This window comes from Strix aluco, chromosome 2, assembly GCF_031877795.1.
Source record: "Strix aluco isolate bStrAlu1 chromosome 2, bStrAlu1.hap1, whole genome shotgun sequence".
Classification (NCBI taxonomy): domain Eukaryota; kingdom Metazoa; phylum Chordata; class Aves; order Strigiformes; family Strigidae; genus Strix; species Strix aluco.
In genome coordinates this window covers 19,668,766-19,695,754 of record NC_133932.1, presented here as the reverse complement: position 1 = coordinate 19,695,754, position 26,989 = coordinate 19,668,766, and the positions used below count along the sequence as shown (strand labels likewise).

The 26,989-nt window shown below is 39.2% G+C and overlaps 1 protein-coding gene across 2 annotated transcripts in view; it reads right to left on the bottom strand.

Moving 5' to 3' along the window:
* Positions 1-25,752, bottom strand: part of CD247 (CD247 molecule) — a 56,900-nt gene extending 31,148 nt beyond the window's left edge. Inside the window, exon 1 of one of the 2 annotated variants that reach the window (XM_074812625.1) lies at positions 25,138-25,752. In XM_074812625.1, the coding sequence (XP_074668726.1) occupies positions 25,138-25,195 (58 nt within the window). In that variant the 5' untranslated portion in view covers positions 25,196-25,752. The remainder of the gene's footprint in view (positions 1-25,137) is intronic. The other variant, XM_074812617.1, reaches the window with a different exon arrangement.
* Positions 25,753-26,989: the final 1,237 nt, after the last annotated feature.

Genomic DNA, 26,989 nt, shown 5'->3' with positions numbered 1-26,989 from the left:
TTTAAATTTCAAACAATATATCTGTTCTAAATCAAAGAATCTTCTGGCTGTTATAAGAAAACTCTTTTGAAAAAAATCAAAACAGACAAAAGATTTCCAGCTAACTCCAGAAAAGAGTTTTACGTCTCACTATTTTGGGATGTCTTGTTCTGGTATGATTCAGTAACATCTCTCTGCTATACTGGTATTAAAAGATCAGTGTTTATCAGTTTAATTCACTACAGTTATACATGAAACTTTGTAACAGCCTGAAATTTAAATTTAGTCTACACAGATGGAGAAAATTCAATGACTGAATGGCAAGGAAATAACTTTTAATAACAACAAGGATATTCTCTGGGATATATACTACCTCCACCTCTATTGCACAGGACCGTAACACTAGCCTTTAATCAAAAAGACGAGTGACAGAGGCCCATCAGAATGCAGACTTGACCTTAGTGGTTCACTGAAAAGTCAAAACTGAGTTTTCTGTGGCTTATGGCAAGCACCAACTCAGCTGCATGCTACCGTTTACGATAAAAGGCAACTGTGGACCCCACGGGAGTCAACCTCACACGCGGAAACACACGAGTTCACAGAAGTCATCGTCTTTCTGACTCTACGTGGGTTTTTCTTCTGCTTGTTTTCAGTCCCCGCAGTGCAGCTACGTATGTTCCACTGCCTAAGCTGTGCCCCAGAGTCACAACCTGGTGATGCTCTAACACTCAAAGACGTTTACTGAACAACTCTTATCACCAACACTTTCTTCCACCTAAGTCTTACAGCCAACTTCTTTGCCAGTATACCCCTTCCCACTACAGAGAAGCTTTCCAGCTCATCAGCATGTCTGCAAGTTTCAGATCAAAAACCACAGGGTGGAACAAGGTCAAGAAGAGACAGCGCAGGTGACCATTAATAAGCATTCAGCAACTCCTAAAGCTACGTACGGGGTGAGGACTCGTGCACCTGCCACAGAAGGGCAAAAAAAATTTGTACAGACAGGCAGGCATATGGTTACTGACAAGGTACAAGAAAATTTAGATAGAATGTGGTGGAAACAGCAGAGCCACTGGAGTGCCAACCCTACATGCTTTAAAAAAAAAAAAAAAGTAGTCAGGGTTATATAACTGATTAGATTGCACTCAAAAGTAAACAAAAACAAAAGCACAGGATACTTGACAAAAATATGACACATTGCCCCGCAATCTGCATAACTAAACCTAGTCCTGCAGAAAATATGTACCCGGTTCTGTTTGTTACAGAACTGTCAATCTCAGGCACCGACACAAAGCCAAGCTACCATCTTTCACCTATCACCTTCCTTCCAAGAGCCACATTTTCCTGCAAACTTACGGCTTCAGAACCGGAAAGAAATACAGAAAAAAAAAAAAGTTCACGCATGCTGATTTTAACAAAGGATCTCATCCTGCTCCCTCTGAATTTAGCAGCAAACTCAAGGAACAGGATCCAATGTTGTCGTATTAACAATACTTGACTTTCATATTTGATAACATTAATGAGTTTCCTTTCATATGCATTAAAACACATTAAAAGTAAATGAATGCTTGATGTGTCCAATCAAAATCACTAGGAAAAACACTGAGTAGGGCACAGAAATCTAGGCTAAACTGGCAGTAGGCTTGAAGTGGGGAAAACACTAGAATTCACTTTCCTGGTTTTGTTTTAAAAAGTTAACAGTCATCTCCTCTTGTTTACCAAGGCAGAAGAAGGCATGTTCAAGTAGCAAGCATGAGCCTTCTGACGTATCAGAATTATGCTGATTTGAATGCCTTGCCACTGAGCAAAACATAGCTAAAGATACAAGATGCTGCAATACTTGCATTCAATTCAAATAAAGTTAAAAAAAAAACCAAACATAACTTCACACAGCAGTTGGTGAACTCAAGCATCATTAGAGTTGGTACAAACTTCCTCTGAACTTCAGATAGCAATTTACATGTAATTATTCCTTGTACTTCTGACAGGAGGGAAGGGAACCCATGAGCTAATCAGTTTACTGCTGTTTTGTTAACTCTAAAGGCATAATTTGCAGGGAAATAAAGTGACTGTGTTCTGTAATTTTTAAAACAAAGATAAATGGGACTCACTGTATGAGTTATTACACACAACTCAAGAATGCCTTCAATCATCCCATCACAGAGCTGCATGAACATAGCTCACAGTTTTAGGACTGCTCTGAGCACATGTACACAGTTTAATTCCCCTGGTCCTTGGCAGACTGAGAACCTGAGTTGCTCTAAGGGACAAAAAACATCTTCCAATTTCCATTTTCAATTAATTAAACATTAATTTTACATTAATTTGTTTTGCCCCAACATTGTTTATTTTAGCTTAATATAAAAGTAGAGTTCCAGTGTATCTTTGTACAGCAACACCATCTCAATAAGCGGCTGCCCCTGCCCCCTTTGGCCCTGAGCTGCCCATCGCCAGCCTTGCCCTTCATCTGCTGCATGGCCTTGGTTCTCCAGGCTCTCACAGGCAGCTCTGCTCCTGGTAGCTATGGCCCGTACCTGTTACACTTCAATTATTTCTTTTTGTATTTGGCTGATCCAAACAAAACACAAAATTTGGTCTTACCAGTGTTTTATGCAGTGACATAAAGATTATTCCAGTTTATGGTACATACAGCTTCTAATATATCCTGAAATCTCTTTTTATGAGGCTTCTCTCGGTACTAGTTTTGATGATACCGCACACGATCAACATACCAGTCCTTCTCCTCCACTATGTACCCAACTAGCGTAAGGCAGAAATTTGTCACACGTTCCCAAAGCATGTCTATCCTCTCTGCACTATGACCAGTCCATGAAATCCTGTCTGATATTAGTCTGCTTCTGTGCTGAAGACATGTTCCTATCTTGCATCATCAGTAAACTTTATTCACAAGCTCCTGCTTTTTCTGCCACTGTTATTATGATGTTAAATAGTAATATCCAGAACAGTTCTTAAAGATCCTCACTAATCACCTCTTTAGACCCAAATTTTCTCCTGCAGCAATGTCCTACTGACACTTTCTTGCGAGCCACTTGACTGTGCCCTTTTACAGTACCTGTACTAAACTCCTTCCCCTCTGTTCCACACAGCATCATGGAAAACAATCCAGCTAAATCCACCATCCATTCCTATCTGAAGATAAGTAATAATCCTTTACTGAGTAATCAGTTTAGTTATCCTCATAATCAATCTTTGATAAAGCTGCTTTGCATTTTATCTTACTTTCTATGTTTCTCTCCTGTGTCTTTCCCACGGATTTTATCCTGAAGCATGTCAGCCCACTGAGGTACCAGGAGAATTGATCACTGCACTTCCTGTTCCCCAAGTATTAGCAGCATGTTTGCTATTCTTCTGTCATATGCAGCACCAATCCTGTAGTGGTTCAATCCCAATTTTAGCAGTCAGTGAAGGAATAGTAAGGATTATTTACGGACAGCCAATGCATGAGTAACTCAAATATCTGAAGACAGATAGTGTTAAAAGGGGAGGAAAACAAACCTGGGCGCAGACAGTTCAGATGGACAACATAGATGTTTATCCAAACCTACGTACTTACCTGCAAGGGAGGTACTGCTATCACAGGTTCATGCTATGTGAGATTCAACCACCACAATCCTTGAGATGACTCCAGAGTTCTCTCTGGGATTCTGTGCTCATCCTCATCTATGTAAGTGAAACTTTAGGAAGGTCATTTTCACCTTAGCCTTAGAGGTCACAATCAAGGCAGTGTTTAAATTGCATCTTGTCTCTGAACCACAGCTTGGCTTCCCAGGATCACAGGTAAGTTACTGGGCCATCATACCTACAATTCTCCCCTTAATCTTATGCTTTGCTGCTTATTCTCTGATGCTTTCCCTTTTGTTTCCATCTTGGTTGTCTCTGCAAGTAGTTTAACCTTTTACAGAATATTTGCCTCGTTCTCTCCTCCCCTTCATCTTCCCCTTTTTCCCCACTCCACACACATCTCACAGAAAAGCTCTCCAACTTTAAAACATCCAGTAATAAATTACAATCAAACGTAAAATAGGGCATCAGTAACCACATAATCCCATGTGACAACAGAAGGCCTGATTCTGCATCACCATTGAGGTCTCACTGCTCTTGTTCACCCCAACAGAAGGTCTAGGTCCAAGCCCCTCCAGTATCAGGCTAAAAGATTCACCTGCCGCTACCTTATAAACAATTTAATGGGTGTCTGATGACACCCACTGTATCTCAGAACTATCCCTCCTCCCCTCATGTGGGTGGCTTCTGCTTCCCTCTTCTTGACACCCATACCATAAATCCTTTAGAATTACTCAGTTCTCCTTCAGTTCTTCGCTAACAGTCCTCACAAGCTCTCTCCTGGTAAAAGAGGGCGGATGCAATGATGTCTATTGGCGCTTAGCTCTCCTTAGTCCCTCTGTGGGTACCCTGGACCTGTTTTCTTGCAGGACACCCCCACTGCACAGTATCCCACAGCCTTGGTCTGTCCTGGAGGCCGCAAAGCATTTGCGAGCTGCATGGGGAGGAGGCAGGTCCGACTTTACGTACAGGTGCATGACAGCTCATCTGAAATTAACAGTTCTAAAACCTCTCTGCCTACATCTGCCATGCCACACTAGGGTCTGAACAAACCAGGTGCCTGACAGAAAAATTTTAGGAAGTTCCTAAAAGCTATTCTAGTCTCCTTGCTGTATTTCTACATGCAGAGAGAAACTTCGCTGAGAAAAGTCCTGTTGTTTCAGAGCGCCGAGGGAAAGATGCATGTCAGACGACTAATGTTACTTTTCCATATGAAAAGCAGCCCTTCTTTTAATGGCTGTAATCGTAAAGACTTGCCCCAGAGCACAGCTTTGAGATGCATGCTGTATTCTCTTGGAAAGCTTCAACAATATTAGAGTACACTTATTTTTAGCATGCAGCATATTGAGATACTTTATATATCAAAAATATAAAATATTACTAATAATATAAAATAGATGTATAATATATAAAGTCGCTATATGATTATATATATTTACCACCTTAAATGCTTCTTTTATCTATATGGGGTTGGCCAAACTAGGAGGAAATAAGAAAACACGCAGTAACAGGTATATTGTTTTACAGCTTGGGTCACTGAATTTGCCTAGTATGCTTGAGTCATCAAAAGTTATCCAGTAGCAACAAATAGTTGACAGTGTTGCCAGAATTTAGGTGGCTTAAGTTATAAAAAAAAAAAAATAACAAAACCAACATGTGCACTATACCTAGCACTTGAACATACTATGAAAATTCGATCAAAGGTCTAATGCACCTGTAGTAAATTTTATCAGATCAGAAGTCTAATGTATTTATTCAAAATAACTCAAATACAGCCATTTTATTTCCAGTGGCTAGAGGGAAAAAAAAAAAATCTAATTATTCTTTTCTCCCTTAGCTGCTCAGGGAGTAGCTGTCTCCTAGGAGTATAGCTAGGCTTTTTACTGCAAATAGCATGGTACTTAATGAAAAATAAATTTAAAAAAAAATTATCTTTATTTCCACTTAGCTGTAGGGTAAGTGGAAGGCAAAGCAAGTCAGTATCAGACTCAAAACAAGATTCCCACTTCCAAGAGATAAGGCACTGAACTGTATTACCTTAAGACTATAGACAAGATGAAGAAAAATAAGCTTACAATCCAGAGACAGTTAACACACTGAGACATAACAGGACAAAATTAAAAATAAAATGTATTTGGAGTTGTGCTGTTACAATGTGAAATGGATTATACCAGCTACATCATCTTTTCTTATATATTTGTATTTTTAAACAAAAACTGAAACAAGAATTGGTAACAAGCTTTGTTGAATATATTCCAATTAAAACAGCAAAGTCTCTTAAAAAAACAACCCCAAAAAGCAGTTTCATGTGGGAGAAAGAAACAAGAGGAACATAGAAAAACATGTGCAAAAAGTAGGGTATATAGGAATCAGGAGTAGATGAGGACTGCTATATAATTTCTTTTAAACAATCTCTTAATTCTACAAAATGCATTATCCTTCTGAACAGCATACCCAGTAATTCGTGTCCCCATTTGTTTTTCTTTCAGCTGAGTCCTCAGCTCCTAGAATAAAGCTGTCACTTCAGCCAGCAGGTGCTTTCATTCCCCCCTCCAACCTACAACAGTTATGACAAGAGATTAAGAAAAACAGCTACCCCAGGCAGCCCAAGCTGGTGCGTAATGAATGGTTTAACCCTGGATAAATCTAATGACAAGTGTGGGTGGCTTTGATTGAAATGACAAGGCAGTTTGTCACCCGTTGCTCTGTCACAGAGATCAGCAGTGCTAACATTTTCTGCTGAGTTGAGGGAAAAGAAGCCTGAAACTTGTGTATTTTGGAGACTGTGCACAAAAGACATTGAAAACAAAAGGGGTCAGCCTCAGTGATGAAACGCCTCTCTGGCCCTAAACAAGTCAGCAGTGGAAGAGACGTGGTTTCTAAGATGCTCTTGCAAGAAAACACCACTGTCTCTGGAGATGGACAGAAAATTTAAAACGAAAAACAAACCAAAAACCACAAACATATTGAGCTCTCTTGCTTTAAATTACCCAGAGATTTTTGACAGAGGTACTCAGCTATTCAGTTTACCATCACATGAAACTCCCAACAGCCACCTGCTTTATGACAGGAGTTGCATCTTGCTCATTGATCAGTGCCCATAAAATGCTAACAGCAAGACTCCATTGCTATCATAAATCATTAAATAGTATTGAGGACCCCAGCCCTCAACCATCGCAGTTTTGGATGATACTGTTTGTGGTGTTACAGGTGTACCTGCTTAAATACAGCACTTGCCCTGCAAAGGCTGCACGTACTTCAGTCCTGCAAAGACTTGTGTTTCTGTTTAATCTTAGCTTCAATTAGCGCATTAATTTCTGCACTGTGTGAGGTGCTACACAATCAGAACCCAAGTAAACAAGGAGCAAATGCTGGTAAGGAGCACAAGCACAGAAAGAGGCAGTGGCTGTTTGAATTTCACATGGCAGGTCACCAACAGTCCTGGATCCAAAACCACTGCAAATGGAAAAGGCATGGGACAGCATCATATGACACCCAGCAGTGTGAGAGACACCGTGGTTTTTCTGTATAAGAGGGAAACTAATAGCACAACTGCAGACCCCGTGCATTTATTGAACTTATTCATGGTATGAATTTGAAGACTGTGGCCCTACTGTGTTTTCATTTTCTACACCCACACAGAGACTTCCTGAAAGCCCCTCTGGTTCTTGCCATTAACTTAGCCTGGCAAGTCTAAAGGGGAAGAATTCAAAACATTTTCAGCCTCTGTGCCTGGAGAAAATTTATGGTGGCTCCTCTGCCTCCCACTCTCCACACTCCTTTTCAACACCTTGGAAAACCCCTGCTGTTTTAAATTTACATACTTTTTCAGTTACAGATGCCAACATTTTGAGGTAGTCAAATGTTCATCATCCTGCTGCTTTGCAAAGATCAGTAGCAGCCTTGCTGAGGGTTTGCTACCCAGCACTAATCCTAGGACATCTGGGTTGACGCAGACACACTATCCAGTCTCATAGCAATCCCCTGGGAACCAAAGACCTTATTATTGCTCTTCATATGTATTTTGCTTGAAACAAAATGTACTTCTCTATTAAAATGTTGCCAGAAATAAGAAATAAATCAAGAAGGTGGATTGGTACACTTCCCTTCCACTGAAGCCTTTAATTTAATACAGCAGTTGCAGTATTGCCATTTCAAGAGAAAAACAGACTCAAAGCAAAGAGATTTCCCTTCTGGCCATAACACAGCAATCTGTCATTTTGCTACAGAACACCACATTCATGGCAGGTTTTTTTGGTGGTTATTTTCATCTTGACCCCCTTCTAATGTCAGCTGTTGATGTCCAGCTCTTTCAAGGAAAAGCCAACTTTGCCGTTTCTATCCAACAGATGGTTGCTTAAGAGAAATCCTGATGTCTTACTCGTGTGGTTTCCAGCACTTCCTTAGCATTCCCAGTAACAAGGGTAGTATCATAGAAAATTACTATCTTTTTAACAACCAGTCTCAAATCTTGTATCTGATATCAGGTAAGAATTCCCTTTCCCAATGCCCTTTCTATCTTAACCTAAATGTTAACTGGTGAATCTCATTAGCTCCTTAACTCCATGTTTCTTTGCATTTGTCCCTTTGGACTCTTCTGTTTGGTAACCTTTCAACATCTCCAGCATCCTGTTATGAAGCACTGACTGGATTTTAACCGTGTTCTATGTCTTACTGCTACGTCTGGGCCTTTGCATGCTGGACCTGGCACTTATTTTCTGTCAATCAGATTTTGATTTGGCTGATGGTTTTAAATTTTTTTTTTTTTTTATTATAAAGATACGTAGAGTATCTTACAACTCATCTACTACATGCTTCAGCACTGCATTTATCTTTCAGTCCTTTTCATTCTTGCTGCAACAGCTTGTGTGGAGATACTTTTCTTATCTTAACATGGGTTTCTATTTATATCGCTGTTTTCGTTCACAAATAGCAACATGAAACAACTTCCCCTTGCTTTGGCTGAAAACTCATAAGCAAGGGTCCTGAAATAAACTTTTGCGTAAATAGTTTCTTGCCCACTCTAGTCTGGTCTTCCATTCTATTAGTCCATCATGAATTCAGAAATGGAAACATACTATAGTTAATGGCTAAAGCAATTGGCAGTTCTATCGCTGGCTTTGCCAGAGACTTTCTGAAAGGTGACTAACCATTCTGTGCCTTGATTTATCCCACTAGAACATAAATTACAGGAACATACTACTTCAGAAGAGAGTGGGAAGACCTATTAATGCTTATGAAGCACTTCAAATTTCTAAGAAATCATTAGATTAATGAAAATAATGCAATAAGTAGCAAGTGCTGATTCATTAAGAGATTTAAAAAATCCTACACTGGGGAGAAGGTACTCATGAGATTATAATTGCTCAATCCTGCTAGGAACACAGTTTATCCTGTAGTGTAGATGGTGTCAGGCCACATTCCCAAATCACGTTACAGCCCAACCAAAACCAAAGGCTATCACATAATTCAGGGACAAGGTGAAGACCCAAGTCACAGTCCTGTCTACACTGCAAGACCAAAAAGTGTTAGCCACACTGTAATTACGACTATCAAAAAACTGATTTTGTAGCATATCTTGATGATTTTGCACAGTGGCTTCTTTCTGTCTGCTTTCACAAAAAAGTCCATCTACAGTGAGGCTTTTAGGAGATTTCTCATTCATATTGCAACACTGATACTTGTTGAGGTGCTAATAATGGTCAAAATCACCTAAACTAATTTAATAAACTGGGTGCAACACTCACATGGTTAATTCTGATGCATGATGCTGGGTATGAAAGCAACATCTCACACATTGAACAACACAGCACTGAGGCTTCTTGTCCCTCCACAACCCCACACAATCCACCCACCAGCACTGGTCCACTTGGAGGAGAAGGAACATGATTGTGGCAATGACCTACACCTTGGGGTAAGCAATGTGAACAGGCTTCTCCAGTTAAAAAAAGACATATCAAAGTTATATTTCCCTATGGCAGAGCATCACCCGACTCTTCCACTATCAGACAGCACAATGAATTAGACTTGTCTCCCTCCTTGTAGCCCAGTATGTCTCAGTCTTATACATACAGCCAAGTAGATGTACGGTGCTGGTTTAATGGTTTCCTGTCTTGACTTCTTTCTCCTCTAGGAAACCAACCCATCAAAACCTTTCTGGAGCTGACAGAATTGCCATGGTTGTGATCAACTGTCTACATATCTTCTGTCATAAAATCAAACATTTTATTGAAGTAGTATCAAAATAAAACATTATGTTCTTTTTTCATTTTTAATTCAACAGACAAGTTGTTTGTATTTAATGGTAACTACAGAGGCAGTTATTGCTACGCTAGAGACTTCAGACTTGTTGTGATTCAGAAAACTGGAGTTTGATGTAAATTTTAGAGCCTGCATGTCACAGAACTGCATTATGTTCATACTTGTAAGCTGGCTAACAAAGGTTCTCAACAGCAAAAATTCAGAAATTAAACATATTCACGTCTATTGCTGTTTGATGAACCCAAGCAAGGAGGCTACTGAAAAGCCCTTTCTTTAAATTTAGTTGCAACTACCATTGCTCTTCCCACACCACAGACGGTTCAGTGTATATGAAAGGAATATACAAGGAAAAAAAAAATATCTTGTGTCTCACAATTCCATTAAAAGGATCTGTACTATCCCTTTCTCTGCTCTCAGTTTTAAAATTTCCTGAAGCAGCAGCAGTCTTAACCAGTTATTTTCCCTTCATTATTTTCAATGCTAAAAATAAACTGCTACTGAAATATAGCATTAGATTCTAGAGAGTGGGACTCATGAAGCCAACCATAATAAAAAAAAAAAACCCTACTTCCACACCAAAGAGAAGAACAATTGGAGACAGAAAGATCACAGGATGGGGTAGGTGCAGCTTTAGAGGAAGAAATTAATTGCTTACATAACCACTTTCACATATTCTTCTCACTTAAAATACACACTTTATTGAATGTACTGCACTAGATTATATGAACATCATCTGAATCAGAAAACCCAAGTGAGCAGGTCAAATCATTATTTTATCCTCAGTAACAATCGTTTAGTTCTTCTATTCTAAATTCTTCCACTATGAGGTTTGAGGAAACCTGTTTTGATTCTTTGTATTTTCATTTCCCAATCTGTCCTTCAGGGATAATAAAGCAAATCTGTCCATATAGAGACACAGAGAGAATTTTGTTCTCTCTCAAAGCTTTCTTACAGCAGGGAAATTACACATTTCTCTAAAATAATGTCAAAGGTGTTACTCTTAGCAGGCTCTTGTTATTCAACAAATTCAATATTGTAAAGCCAGGAAGTTTGCTAGCCCTTAACTTTCAATAATGTAATTGTAAAAGGTGACAGGCACACACACAAAGCCTTTTCTTATATTAGAAAATTGTACTGCATCTGATCTTATTTTTCAACAATTATGTTAACATTATGCTTCACAGATCAGGGCAAAGTGGATGTTATCAAACAGTATTTCACATTTCATTAATATTTATGTTACCCAAGCAAAAACTCCTGCAGTTTAGTTAAAACTTGTATATCATTCTAATACACATAAACTTTAAAGTACCTGGTTTAATTGTAGCAGTTCTTATTGAGACTCCACCTCTTCTGTGAATTAGATAAGGTAATTGGTCAGTTACCATGGTCTCAGATTTGTATTAAAAAAAAAGCAAGTGAATAAATAAGATGAATGAAAAATAAGAACACAAATAGGGTTTACAAGACCTTCTCTTAAGAAGGGTGAAAAGGGAGAAAAAGGCACTTGTAAACTAGCTGACAGAATAATTATTGAAATTGCAATTTCATACTGGGAAGTTAAATCAGAACAGATAAATCTTTAATACCTACATCAATCATCAAAGGAAAGAGTTTGTGTTGCTTGTTCAAAAAGTGATTTCAAGTAGAGACTGGTTATAAGTTCAGCACATCAGGTCACAAGGATACCTGGGAATGTCTGACTTGCATCTGTCCAGTGTGCGTGTAGAACATCCAGGGATATACGCATAGTATGGGCAGAGTAAGACAAATACCATGAAACTTAAAAAGGTATTTATGAATTCACATTATTGGATTTCCTGATTTCTATTTGGATTTTCAAACCATTTAATAGTACTCTTTACTATTACAGAAGCGATAATAAATCTCAGATGTGTCACTGGTGGGAAAGTAAATAACTAGAAAGATATACCCACACCCCTTGCTTATAAAAGACAAAATCCAGGTAGTACTCAGCAAGAGAAAGGAAGTAGGACTGAAAGAGAGGAGGTCTCAGCAGCAATAGCACTCACTGCCTTTGAAATAGTAATGTCAAGCTTAAAGATATATTCCATTATTCCTGACACCTGCTGAGAAAACATTATTCCCCCCACCTTGGGCTGCATGTCTGTAACAGAAGAACTTCACTTACTCACAGAAAACTGCTTTTTATCTGATAAAAGATGAAAGATTATCAATAGATTTTGTAATTTTAATATGTATGCATATAGCTCTAAACGAACACTTGCTAAAGATCATCTTTGATCCTTATTAAATCTACATTTTAAAATTACTTCAATAATGGAAGTGAAACACATTTTCATGCTAATATACCAAATAGCACATATAAACTTAATGGGTTTGCACGGATCTGCTTGTAACACTTGCTTACAAACACATCTATGCTTTTTTGTCCTTCTCTCTGCACACACACTCATGCAACGTCAACAGCATCTGTGTTTGTATCTAGCCATTAAACTTATATAGCATAAATATGTCTGTAATATGGTCGATTAAACATTGGGTATTCTTGTGTACCTCTCAAGCATGTAAATAAGAACAAAGTCTCCTTGACAAACTGTCTTTTGCTCCTACAGCCAGCCACCTGAGGAAGTCCATTCCATAAACTCAGCAAACTGCTCCCAAGTAAGAATTCAGTTTCTACCTCCTTTGCCCCAAGAACAACCTATACCAAAACTATTCAGATGGTTGGAATCCTTCTTCTGGTTCCCTGAAGTAAATCAACAATCAGTTTATAGCTTTTTTTTTTTTTTTTTTTATAATGTGCACTCTCATTTTCATTTCATCTTCTCTCCTTCCAGTGTATTTTAGACAGCAGTCATCACCTGTCTCAAACCCTCTGCATGAATACGCAAGTTGGGGTTCTTTTACATGCTACATATAGCTGTTGAAGAGGCAGCATTTTGATGAGTTATATGTAAACTCCATTCAAAGTGCCACTTGACTTTAGGGCCCTATTGCCAAGTATTTCACACTTCCCCTTGTCCCTTTTCAGCTCGAGACCCCAAGACTGAAAGGCTTTGGGAAAAAAAATCTGACATAGCTTTCAGGCAAGCTCATACTCCCCTGGTTCTCACGCAGGACACAGATAATGGGTAAGTGCCATGCACTGAGCATTTTCCAAGACACATTACAGATATTACCCTGTAAAAGCCAAAACACCCTGAACAAAAGCTCTGCTGAAGTATAGGTCCCCTTTGGCAGCTTTGCTTCTCAGAAGCCAAAGACCAGGGAGTTCAAGACCAAGGTGCTCTCTTTGGCGCCTGAGGCAAAAGAGGCTACATACACTGAGCAAATGAACTGCAGTCAATCCCCAAAGGAAGTCCTTGCCTTGATGCCTCATTAATAGTTAATGCACAGGGCAAGTCCTCCGTAGCCAGGAGCTACCTGTGAGAAAAGCAGCATGCCGTTATAGGAAGACAGACAGCCGAGAGCTGAACTTCAACATCTACTGAAATAGCAAGAACTATTTCCATTTAAAATAATGTATGCTTTAATTAGTCTAAATGAGATATTTAGACATTACATCAGGTCCTAGAATAGGCGTTCCTCATGGGAGCAAAAGGTAGTTAGAATAATCCTTCAAATATATTTGCAATACTGCTGTCTCTAAACAATAACACTCGGACGCCAACCAGCTTAAACATCATCACATTAAGAGCTGTACCAGGATGAACAGCATGCATGTGTAGCACAGAGTGCAATAAATATTCTTCATCTCTAGAGTACATTTTCTAAAGAGCTCAAGATGCTTTATAAGTGTGAAATAACAGGACATTATTTTTTCCTCTCTCTCTCTCTCTCTCTCCACTTCAAGATGACTAACAGCGCATCCATAACGGAGCTTTTATTTTTTTGTTTCTCTCATCAGTTCAATTGAATTTAGAATGATAAAGGTTTTTTAAAGAGAGGGAAGGAAAAGGTTGGCCATTTTCCAGATGCACGCAAAGCCTGTCCTGTAAGCAGTAAGGGTCACTGTGAATGTAGCAGCAAATTAGACACAGCCACTACTTTAATTTCCTGTATCTAAAATACATTATGCTGAGGATCTAAAGGATACTTGATAGATCTCAGTTTTCAAAACACCATCATGAAATAGGCAAATGAACCTCTTTGTTGATTAATCAAACACTAAAGTAGCACGTCATCAGGGTCATGTGTGTTAATACTTTTTAAGTGTTATTTGTATATCAACAACCAGGTAAGCAATTTAAAGTTAACAAAACCAGCTAACAGAGTGGCCCATCTTGATTAAGCTTGGACACTGGTTTATGGGAAAGCCTACACACATTCCAGTGGGTTTCTAAAGGTTACACAGTAAATCAGCCACCATTAAAAGTAAAAAACCTGCAACCCCATTTTTCCATTTTCTTGCTTTATCTAAAAAATAGCACTGTTTCACTAAGGGAAGAAAGACTTTGTAGAGCAGTGAGGATGATGGGAATTGCCAGAATTATTTACAAATCCTTCCGACAAAATCCCAGAGTTCAAACTTCCCAATTTTAAAAGTTTACATTCCATTCATACTGATTTTTCTCAGTATCTTAATAGCCATCTCCCTAAGCAGATAGGTTAAAAAGCACCAGAAGACACTTTAAAAATATTCAGAACTACAACAAAACAAGATAATGAGCAGTTAAACAGAAAAACACTGAAAATGAAAACCTCAAAACAAAACTGCTTTAGGAATTAAACATAATTTAACTGCAGATGTCATTAAAACCACTTTGTAAAATCATTTATACATGCAAATAGACAAATAAAAGCTAGATAGGATAGCTACTTAGAGGCACTGTTTTCCTTGGGTATAAGATACCTTGTAACTATGGATGAAGCTGAACGCTACTATGTTTTGGTTATAGTACAACCCTGAAGCTTCAAAAGAGGTGAAGACCCCACTGAACCCAAAGGCACAGAATGAGAAACTTCCTCCTTTCCAAAACATTTGTATATAATATACTGCAGTCATCATGGAGGCAGCAGCGGCTCACAAAACCATCACTAAATTGGTTCTCAGCTAGCTGATAGCAGTGTATTTCCTTCAGCACAGATCTTCATGTGAGCTGCAAAAATCTGGCAGAGCAGTTTGGTAAATACCCAAGCAGTTTGCCTGAAGTAAAACTCCTGCTGACACCACTGGGGAGCTGCCTAAACAAGGCAGCTAATTTAAAGCTAGTTTAGGTATGTTTAAATAAGTGGCATTTACTAAAACACTGACTGACCTAATTAGGAGGAGACAGTTTGACAGAAATTAAATACCATCCCCACATCGCAGTTACAGCATGTAGCAGACAGCACATTTAGAGGTGAAGCTACTTGCCAAATCTTTCTAACTACCTGAAGTCCTCCTTTCTGGCTCCAGATAATCCTTCAAGAAAGGTCAGCACGTGCGCTGCGCTTTCTCAGATTGCCTCTTCTGATTGCATTTCGTGTTGCTGACTCTCTCAGATCCCTGCATTCCCTTCAGATCTAGTAGCCTAGGACCTTCTAAGTCTTCCAGTCCTGTGTAATTACATGTGGTTTCAGAAGTGGCAGAATCATCAATATATAAGCATATATTATCAGTACTCATATTGATGTTATTCTTACACACCCATGCATAAGAGAACAGCACCACCTCTATGCCCTATTTTGCAGTCTCTCACACAGGAGCCTGCTTAGGGTTCCGGTCGTGCTGAAATACAGTCACTACTTAAAGAGCACAACCATTTTTTGCAAGGGTGGATGGGGAAACTCTTAGATACATTACTTTATTAATTGACTACAAAAGATTAAACTGACTATAAAATACTACAAGTGAAGTGGAGGGTTTTTTTGTTTTTTGCATAGGTTTATCCAGTTCATCAGAAACACTTCCCAGTACAAATTCTGATGGCACACTAATTGGGGAATGTTTCTAGATTCCCGTTAGAATTTCTCATCAAAACCAGTGAGCATCTCTCGAATGGCTTAGCACATGGGAGTCCTGTGCAAGCTCCTGCTCTGAGTCAGACAGAATAAGGAGCTGAATCTGGGTTTCCCTCTTCCCAAATGCAGAATACTAATTGCTCACAGACTTTGTTTGGTGTCTCACAAAAATACTTTGGAAGGGTTTGGTTTACCTCAGTTCAAAACAAGGGGGAAAAAAATTAAATTAAAATCTTGCAAAGTTTTGCAGAAAGTTGCTTCCCTTTAAGCTCTATTTAAACCTGATATTCATTCTGCTAAATCCATCGTGTCTAACAAATGGACAATTGGCCCAAGATGTAAAAAGAAGAGCAAGAGAGAAAGGGGGCAAACATGTTAGCTGCTACTTTGCAGCTGAGAAAGATAAAATCAGATAAAAACACCTTGGAAAAGATGTTACAATAAGATAGGGCTGAAAGTTCATATCTGTAACTTCTTTAAGAGAGTTCTAAAAAAAAAAAAAAAAAAAAGAAAGAATTGTCTCAAGCCTGAAAATCTGCTGCTGCTGCTTTTCTGTCAGAAGAGACATAGCTAACAGCAGCAACAAATGCATTACAGTGCTGGTGGGTTTTGAGGCAAGTAGTAAAATAACATCTGAGTTGTTAGAAGAAGAGATTAATTTAGCTCCAAGAATAGACAGGAGAGGAAAAATTCACATTAGTACTAGAGACATCTAGTATTAATCTAGTTCACATTAATGCTAGAGACATCTGAAATTTCAGAGAGAATTCAAAACAAGGTAAGTTAAAGTTGTTTCTTCTAGAGAACAGTAATTTTGGGAGACTTTTTTTTTTTTTAACATTCAAGTCAAGGAGAAACACCGGAGATGTGATCAAAATGCATCCCCAGGACAAAAGTCAAGTAATGAACCCAGTATGCATAACTTTTCATATTTCATTATATTTGAGGCAAAACTCTTGAAGATCTGTAGTTATTTCCAAACTTTTGGGAAGGGACAATAATTCTGAAGTTACAAGCAGTCTTCATTAGATCACATCTAAGTCAGCATTGCGAGTCATCTGGAAAGTAGTTGCCTTAAAACAAATTACTCCGAGTTCTCTCGCAAACTTTCTGTATAAAGAAAATGGACAATGTTGTGCTATTTTCAATAATATTATTCCTAATCTGCAAGGGAAAAACAACCCATATTCTTAGCAAACTGTATTGAGCTTGATGCAGAAAGTAGAGGCCATCTGCCAAAACTGGGGATGGAAAAGCAAGCACTCCATGCAGTGGTTTGGGCTTTCAAGCGAGTGCATTTTACAGCTCGCTGGCAGTTACGGCCACCCATCTGTGCCTTGACCCACAGGGGCCAGGTTACGGCACTGTGCTATGGGTGCTAGCGGTCACTGCATAATTCTGCTCACATACAGCATGGTATGTGTGTGTAGGCAAAGCTCCCATCACCTCCCTACTCAAATAGAAGCGAGACTGCGTCCTACTGAAAGCATAACTAAAACTAATTTTACTGAAAGAGATTTAGAGATTTTCTTTTTTTTCTTTCCATTTTAGACACTTGTTCTGAGAAGCTAAGTTCCAGAAAGCCTTTATGGCATATATTAGATGCTCATTTTTTAAAGTAACTGGAATGGTGTTTGACCTTCTGCTTGAAGTCTAGATGGGTTAACCTTGCTTATCTTCTCTGGTCCACTGGATATAGTCATGCTCATAACACATGAATGCTCAGTTTTCTATTTAAAAGATCAATAGTTTCAAGAAGTTAAAAATTAGGCAACTTGTGATGGCGTGTTACTCCCTTTCCTTCTCAGAAAAAGGGAAATCAGAGGACGGTTGTTGAAAATGGTGGGTTTATCTCATTTACTTTCATCAATTCTCTTTAAGTTTACCACCTGCAAAGATTTAATTCTTATACCTTATTCATCAGAGCAACCCCCCAGCAAAACTTATGCAGAGAATCTACATGTCCAGAGAGAGACTGAAAGAAGCAGAAGCCCATTACTAATGAAGAGCATGTTACAGGTAAATGAGGAGAAAAAATTGCAGGTAACAAACGAGCACGAGATCAAATCTGTCACTAGTATAAACCTCCAAAGTCAGTTAATTATCACATGGATTACTTTGGTCATGTTGCGTTTGTAACTCTTCAAATTCCAACTGACTATTAAGTGCTGAACCAATATTAATTGCAAGAATTCTTGCATTTCCTGAGAAATATGAAAATAAAAAGTTATAATGAAAAAAATCAAACGGAAAAATGCATACTTATATTACTTCATACAGCACCACTCCCATATACCTCTCCTGAAAATCTGTTATTACAAATTCCCTTAAGAGGTTCTGGTCTATAATGACTAAGACTTTAGGAATGAGTTCACCTGTGCACACTAACTCAGGTATCATACCTTTAGGTAATAAACCATAAAATAGCATAAAATAGCAAACAAATCCTGAGAACTAGCAGCAAGATGTTAGGAAGAAATCTGTAGAATTGAAATAACATTCTTTTAAAAAAATATCAAAATAAACTCATTTGCTACAAGACATTTTATGAACAGAGTAACTATACTCAGAGTAATTCACAGAATTGTTTGCTTGCTTCTTAGAAACTGTCCTTAGTTTAGACATGCTTTTTTTACAAGATACAAATTACTTAATATTTCTCTCTCTGTATCCTGTCTTCCTTCCTTCAGAATATGATTAACACAACTTGCAAGACTTTATTCTACTTTTGCAATCTTCAGAAATACACCTGCAGGCTTGCACAAAGTCCTGCTGAAATTACTTTACTTACATAATAGCCCAAAGTGATGATACCGCACAAATGCGCATCATGGAAAGAAAAACAGAGAGAAAGAGAGGGAGATGACTCCACACAATTCCGGTAAGACTGCTTTCTTGCAGTTGGTTTCACATGGCTGGACAGGAAAATGTAAATCGCAACAACACATAGTAGATAGACACAGAAACGATTTCTACCAAAGATTTGACATTGGGTTCTCTGACTGAAGCCTGCTGATATGCGACCAAAAAAATTGTCTAATGTTATAGTAATTATACAGCTATAATGTATAATATGATGCAAGTCAAAATTTTTCTTTGCAGAGGTTTAAAATCCTGCTGTATTTGTGGTGAGCTGTAAAGTCCCAGCCCAGGAATCCAATCTATGTATACTTTTTAAAGACATCATTCAAACTATTCGGCTATTTCTGAATGACAAAACATTTGATAACGAGGAACGTGCAGTATCTAACGTTAGAAAGCTGATCTCTTTCACGGAAATCACGTTTGCCGAGAGTATTTAAAAAGTGACATTGTCACACTATACCAAACTTGCTTTAGATTGAGCTAAGTAATAAATTATCATGTTAATTTTTAGTTTGAGCTGAATTTGTATATTAATTAAATCAAAATAAATGTTTTGCAAACAAAGTATCTAATTAGTTTGGGCCCTGCTCCTATATACACTTGCCTGCACAAAGAACCTCAATCCACCTGCAGGACCCGTGCAAGTACAAGGGTTTGCTTTCACCCATCTAATAGTTAGCAGCTGGACATTTTCCTGTTTGCTTTATGAGGAGATATACATCATGGGGAACTGGAATGGATTTACAATACATACTTATGCATTAAGTATTTGGGAACCATTTTTATAAATATATGGCTCTGTTTATTTCAGGTTTGGCTGTCATGCCAATGACAGCAATGTTCTAAGTGAAATGAATGCAAAACACCCATGCTCCTGGCTGGAACAGACTGATTTGGATAAACCACCAGAAAAAGTTGGGGTTTTTTGTCACATAGCTTTTCCCTTTATTCAATGGCCAGTGTACACTTACTTGAAATAAAACACCACCCAAATTACTATTCCCTCCTTAATTTCCTGGATATGGCATCTTATCCCATTAGAAAAGTGTTTCAGTCCATTACTCTGACTTTTTTTTTTTAAATAAAAAAATTTGCTAATTCGTTTTTATGATTCAATTTTGGGGTTCTTCGGAAGGCTCCTCTAAGTGTTCTCCAGTTCTAAATGTTTGATGTGCTTTTCTTTTTGACCAGGAAAATATTTTCATTGCTTGTCAACCATAAGCATTGCAGCATCCTGAGGCAGGCTGCCCTATCACCCCCCAAAATAGCAATTGCCTTTAAAAAAAATAATTGTGACAGGTTATATAGCTGGTTTGCTCTTTTTCCGTTTCTGGAGCCATGCAGGCTTGCATTTTCAAGGCTTCCTTTACAAGCTAGAATACTTGTCTAGGAAATTAGAAAAGTTTATTTATGGTGAAAGTTAAGATTTTCGCCTAGGACAACAGCTTGAATTTTAAGTAAATCATATATGTGAGATTCCTTTAAAAAATCCCACAAGTGTTGACAGCTAGCCACCCTCTAGACTTATTCAGTGTGTCCTACTACAGTTTATGATATCATTTGTTGAAAATTTTCCAACCTTTTTCCCTTGTCAGCTTCTATCAAATTCTATTTTGGTATATATTTCACCTCCGTATTATCATCTAAGCTTTCAAAGAGTTGTGTTATCATTATGGCTGCTCCTTCAGTTAAAAATAGAATAAATTTTAAAAAAAGTTCTGCTACTCAGAAAGAGTCAGGATACAGATGCAATTTTCATTATAATTACATCCCATGAAAGAAATAGACCAAATAGCATGAGTATTTCATCAGGCTTCGCAACCTGCTTGCCAGAAGCACAATGTTTAACATACCCTCACATATCAAAAGTACGTGAAGATGGAAAACTCCAAACTTGCTGTTCTTGTAAGACTTGACAGACATATAACAAAGTATTGAGAGCAAAATACATAAAGAGCTTCCAAAGGTTGATGGTTCATTCCTAGGAAACTTGTAGGGATTAAAATATTTCCAATCTATAGGGTTTAAAAACTGAGACGGCTTCTATCCCTTAAACAGAACTTGCATAGACACTAGTGCTTGTGACCTCCGAGGCTTAGGAGCTAGCTGTTTTCACTTCTATTTTTAATAGCTAAATTGTCAAAGGATTGAAAGAACTACACATTGGTAAGTCTAACTTTCACAAAGATGGATATATCCATTGTATGTGGCTAAACACATGTATTTCCACTGTTTTCCATGATCTGTGCATTTGAACGAGTAGACTGGAGAACTGAAAACTAAGCTTTTCATTTACTTGCACATTTTATCTGTTATATATGAAGTTATAAATCAGTTGCAAAGGACAAAGTGGAGTTAAATGCCTTCATTGCTTTTCTGAAAAAAAAAAAAAGATCTGATTTGGACTGTCATATTTTAAAAGCTAAAAATACTATGTATTCTTTAAAGAATTTAAGAAAATAATATTCAAACCCAGTCTCAAAATATTATGTTATACAACAGTGCAAATCTGAAAAATCTGCAAAATTTCAGCTTCTCGCAGACTCTGGACTACCATAAATTGTTTTCTTAATGCTAAAAAGAAACAACAGTGAAACTTTAATTTAGCTGTTGACCAAAGTCGTATCAGTAGAACAATGAAAATCAACAATACGCTTACAAGTACATGCACATGGACAAATAGATACCTTTAACAGGATACATATTTTAAGTATTATTAAGAGTTGTGTCTTTCATTCATGCCACCCTAAAAACTTACTCTATTTTCTTTCCAGAATAGCTGATGCATCTTACAGTTCTACATACAATATAGACATTCAAATATGTGATGAATTGGAGGGGGGAGGGGGATTCGATGGTTATCTGCAATTGTGCAAGCAAGTTTTTCTTTTTTAAAGAGAGTTTGGTTACAGTTTGGAGATAGTTAGGAAACAATTTTTTTTTTTATATCTATCTATATTTTTTTTCCTTGCTTATCTGTTTACTCATTGTGCTAGTCACAATTCAAGTTTGTGTAAATAACAGAAAACGGCTGTCAAAAGCGTTCCTCACATGAACGTTCATTTATAAATCAAGTTCTCATCCCCTTTAAGCTGCTACTGAATTTCCTATTTTTCCACCACTTTGGCTTTTTATCCTCATAGTCTTACTTTAGGAGGACACACTTATACAGGAGAACTATAAATATATTTTCAGATAGCTTTCTCCATTTTGTACATGCTTCCCATCTAGCATACACGAAAAGCCAAAAGGAATGCGATCATTAACTTGTTACTTCACTCATTAGGAATTTTGCTTGGAAGGGTTCAGATAGAAAGCTCATGCTCTATAACGAGCATTAGAGAATTGAATATAGCACTGCAAGAGCTCAGCAAATGTCCCTTTACAAAGAAAGGCTACATTTGCCTACATTTTGTTCCATTCACTAATGTGCCAGTTCATAGTTTTTTCCATGAATTATTAATGAATCATTGTGAACAGGCAGGAGAAAAAGGAAATAAAACATGTAAAATTAAGCATTTTTTTTCACCCCCCCTAGGTGTAATAAGAATTCAGCAAGGAGAACTCAAGACAGCGCATAAGGACATGGGGATGTTAGCCAAAATAGCCTGTATTTACTGGTTTGGATTTCCCAGATAGGCTTGTAAACAACTTTTAGCTTTCAAACGTTGTAGTTTGTGGACCTGCCAAGTCATCTGATGAAAAGGAAGGAACAAATGAACCCTAAGACCCATTACCTACCCATTTTATCTTCCTGTCCATGAACTGATTAAAAAAGGCTCCTGGCATCATGGCACCCAATGGGCAGAAGACAGTTATGCAGAGCAGCAAAATATTGTGAAAATAAGCTGTGCAAGTAATATCTGCCAAAGTCTGACATGTTTTAGTTTCCGCAGAGTTAGCAAAAAACAGGACACTGTCCAATTCTGTTTAGCAGATGATTCTGAGAAAAGTGATTTTGTAAAGAAGTGAAGAACAGGGAAGGGCTCTCCTTGAACTCTTGCACATATACATGTGTGTGTTGTGTATTTGTACAAATCAAAGTGTCATCTCATCAGCCTTAAAAAAAAAAAGGAGGGGGGAAGCGATTCTACAATATTGTCCACAGTACTGTTTTATTGCCGTTGAAGCCTGTCATACTTCAGACTAAAAGCTCTGTAAACCATATGAAGATTTTTGGCATTTTAATTGTGGTATTTGGGTAGAAGTCTTTTAATATTCTTCTTATGTCTCAACAACCAACATGATTAATAAAGTAATCTGCTCAGAAATTAGAATTATTTATTTTTACGCACTTTTTAACAGTGGGGTTATAGGAGGACCTCAGCTAAACTTCCAGATGTACGCTTTTGTACCTTTGAAGGGGGAAACTCAAAAAACTAAATGTGTGTATGACATGGCTTCCCTCTGTAATTGCTCAGAGGCCAAATGTGAGCATTCTGAAATTTGTGGTCTGGTGTCAATACTTCAAAATCTGCATCAGAACTATGGCCCATCTCTAGGATTACTTATTTTAAAACAATTTTTTTCTCATGTCTGATACTTCTGTACTCAAAAGATCAAAAGGAAAGGCTTTGCAAATTCATCAGTCCCAATCTTGGTAGCATCTTTCAATTGACCATTTGAAGAATAAGCACAAAACACATTATAATGAAGTGGAATGAACTGACTGTAAGGTGGTACACAGCTTACTGAATCTCTGTCCACTCTGAGGTTGTTTATGAAAAAATAAAAGTTCACTTCACTCTAAGAAGTCTTGAAAACACTGCAGGCAGCAGCAGATCTTTGCTTCTGTTCATAGCTCTGAGCTGAAAAACCATCTGTTTGGTCTCATCTTAGTACAAAAATGTAAGATCACCATGAATGTAGTTCAGTGTATTTTGCATCAATGATGTAGCAATAATTCCACAAGTTTTGTGCTACATTTCTTTTATTCTACCTATACTCTTAGGCTAAATACTATTCTTCAAACTATTACAGGTATCCAGTCAAAAATACTCCCCCTCAAATTGACAAGACAACAATCTCCAAATCAATGGCAATAGTAGCCCGTTCAAAATTTGATCCCATGTATTCTTTGTGAGTGTGAATATCCCTAAGAGCTTTGCACCAGAGACCCTTACAGGGCTAGCTTTACCCATTTGCAAACTGCATTATATATTCTTCCATAAATGTTTTCTGCTAAAAACGTACAAATAGGAGCCTGAACTACTGATATCTTGTGACAGATTAAAAGGAGAAAATGCAAAAATATTTTTTGCAGATGCATTTTGACCTAAAGTAATCTCCATGGCTTTATAGCCCTAGACACATCTATGGATACAGAGCAATGTACAAAATATAAGTACCAGAAGTATCATACTTAAGTACAGTATCATACTTGGGTATCAGAAAGGGACAGAGGCCCCAAAGGTTGAATGGAGGATGAACAGAAGACACGCCTGTCACAGAGCATGCAGCTCTGCTTAAAATCCTCTTGAAATATAACTTCCACAAACTAACTGGTTTCACAGCGTTAGCAAGTGGCCGTAAAACCCTTCTCTAATCTCCAGAAAACTTTCAAATAACAAGTCTGTGGCAGTTGCCAAAGCTCTTCAGTGTAAGGATGGTGTGTTTGTTAAGTACAGTTAGGGCATACATTGTGGGGGAAACTCTTCCAGCGGCTTTTGGTTTAATACATGTTCAAACTTGGCCTACTAGTATTGGTTGACTTCTCCGAATTCAGGCCACAGCTGAGGCCTTCTCTGGATGTAAATGCTGTTGCTCTTTTGCCTACCAATCTACTGAGAAGTACATTCCTATCTCCCCAAGAGATGCACTTTTGAGGATTTGTGCATTCCAAAGCTGCTTCGCTTTCTGCCCAAGTGGGGCCAGCATATACACCACCACAATTAAATATCTAAAGGTAAAAAGTCATTTTACACTGTGTCTAGCAGAGACGAGCATGAAGGCAGAGACACAAAAGGAAGGACCCTACCCTTCTCATCACCTACGCCCCCCTATTTCCAGCCTGCTGGGTATGCTGTTTACTGCAAGCCAACCACCCAAGACGCCGTTACAAACAACATGGCTCGAATTTTACCTAACTATGTTAAAAGCCTCTCTTGTGCAGATTACTGCAAGTGACTACATTTTCATTGTTGTATCAAAGTTCCCCTTCTAAATCGCAAGGAAAGCCACCCAGGTGAGGGCCAAGAGCCTTAGGACGAGTTGTTGCTGAGCTGCGGCAGTCACTCCGGCAGGAGAAGAGGCCACACCGACAGCAATGGCTGTCCTCGCCTCCTCCTCCTCCCAGCCCTCCGGAGGGTCTCTGTATCGCAGGGCAGTTCAACACAACGAGTCCGGCCGCTTTGTTCACAGGCAGTGATGATTTCAGCCATGATCAGGAGGACAGACGTGGCTGAGGTCCTCACGCAGATACCCTCCTGCTACCAAAATGGTGGTGAATCCACCCAGAAACGTCATGCTCTTTCCTCAAGAAGAGCTTTAAAACAGCTCCTCATAAAATAAAGCTTGCCTTACCTGTGCCTGGCAACTGTGCCTGCAAGATGGCAAAGACTGCAATCCTCGTCCACTTCATCTTGCTTGCCTGGGGGGTGCTGGGGAGCAGGAGGCCACGGGTGGAGGAGAAGAAGAGGCACCTCCGCAGGCTTTGCTCGTCTGCCGGCCCCGCAGGAAGCTCAGCTCCTATGAGGGCTTTTGGAGTCCGCCTGCCGGCAGCAGCGCCGGAGCACGCGTCTTCCTCTGCCTCGCAGCCAGGCAGCCACTGAGGTCTGGGGTTTACGTTCTCGGTATTGATGCTTGGGGTTTCCTTTTGTATTTTTTCGTTCTTTTCCTCTGTGCAAGATGGTTTTTGGTGGGGTTTTTTTCAGTTTGTCTGACGGTTCCTAGGTCATCCCAGTCAGCAGCTGCTGATTTCTACAGGGAGCCTAGAAAGTGTGTCTGGTATCAAATTTGGCCTGACTTCAAAAGGGGTACTATATTACTATGCCCAGTATGCAGTGAGGCATAAATAGAAGCTTAAAATTGTAAGTTACAGTCACTCTTGAACAAGTAGCTGGCTAAACTGGTAAAGATATAAAGTTCATTTCTAAATCTATTTGAAATATGGCCTTAACATGAGCAACTGAAAGCAGCTGCACTCTCAGGGCTACTGGGTGCCCAGCATCAGGGAGCGTTGGACTCTGCCCATCCTTGCAGACAGCATCCACAGGACATAAAACAGCAGCACAACTAACCCTGCCTGGCTCATTTCAGTTGTACCTGCCTATGAAATGGAGATGCTTTTGATGTGAACACACCACATCATTGTATTTTGAAAGGGTGTCAGTGTGTGCAGAGCTCTGGAGCCATTTTGTCCTCCGAGACACTGCAGCCCATAGGGAGGGGAGCCCGTGTCATCTCTGCGGGTGAGCACAGTGTGCATCTCCTCCTCACTGGGCTTGAAACAGAAAGCTTGGCAGCCTCTAGCTATGCATCACACTCCTACCTACTGAGTGGGCCATGGGATTTAACCTTCTTGCTGCTTGAAGCTGTCCTCTGACGACAGATCCCGAGGCAGACCGGCGCACCCCAGGAGCAGGACGAGCAGTTTGAAGACAGCTGCGATCTGGGAGCTAACAAGGCTTTTCCGCTTGATGTCGTAGGCTCGCCTGTTAACAGTCCTCGGAGCAACACAAAACCAAGCAGGTCTGCCCAGCAGCCACACTGGCAAAGCCTGGTTTCGCACAGGTGCACGTCCTCCATCCAGCACGATGACTGCAGTGCCCCCCACATTGCCCCAAGCCCCTGCCACCCCCTTGGCTCTCCCACGCCTGCCTCTGTGGGGCCAGGTGGCTGGGCACGCAGCCCGGGTAGCACCTGTACGTGCTGACTGACAGACCCAGCAGCCCAGTGCAAAAATGAAAATGCCCGTTTTTCTGCTGCTCTGAGGGAACTAATAAGATCGGTGCAGCTAGCTACACAAAACCATGAGTAGGAACACACTATGTTTGAGTCTCCTTTGTTTAGCTGACTTGATGTTGACCCCCCCAGGTCAAAAGTGGTTGGGGTGGTTGGCAGCGAGCGGAAGGCTGCGCCAGGAGTATCACAACACTTACGAAGCCAAGCTAGTGATCAAATCAGGCGGTATTAAAGCAGTGCTCTATAGGCAGCAGTGGATAACCACACAGGCAACAGAATAAGCATGCTTTAGCAGTAACCCAGCAAATGTCACTCAGGAGAATGCTTCGCACTATGAACTGGAAAAACACAAGAAACTGATTTGGGTTAACCATACTAAATCATTTCATTATACTTTTACCTGAGGACTTCAACATGCTTTTCAAATTAGCCTTACTAAAGCCAGGGCAGTTAAGCTTTTACAGATAAAGAA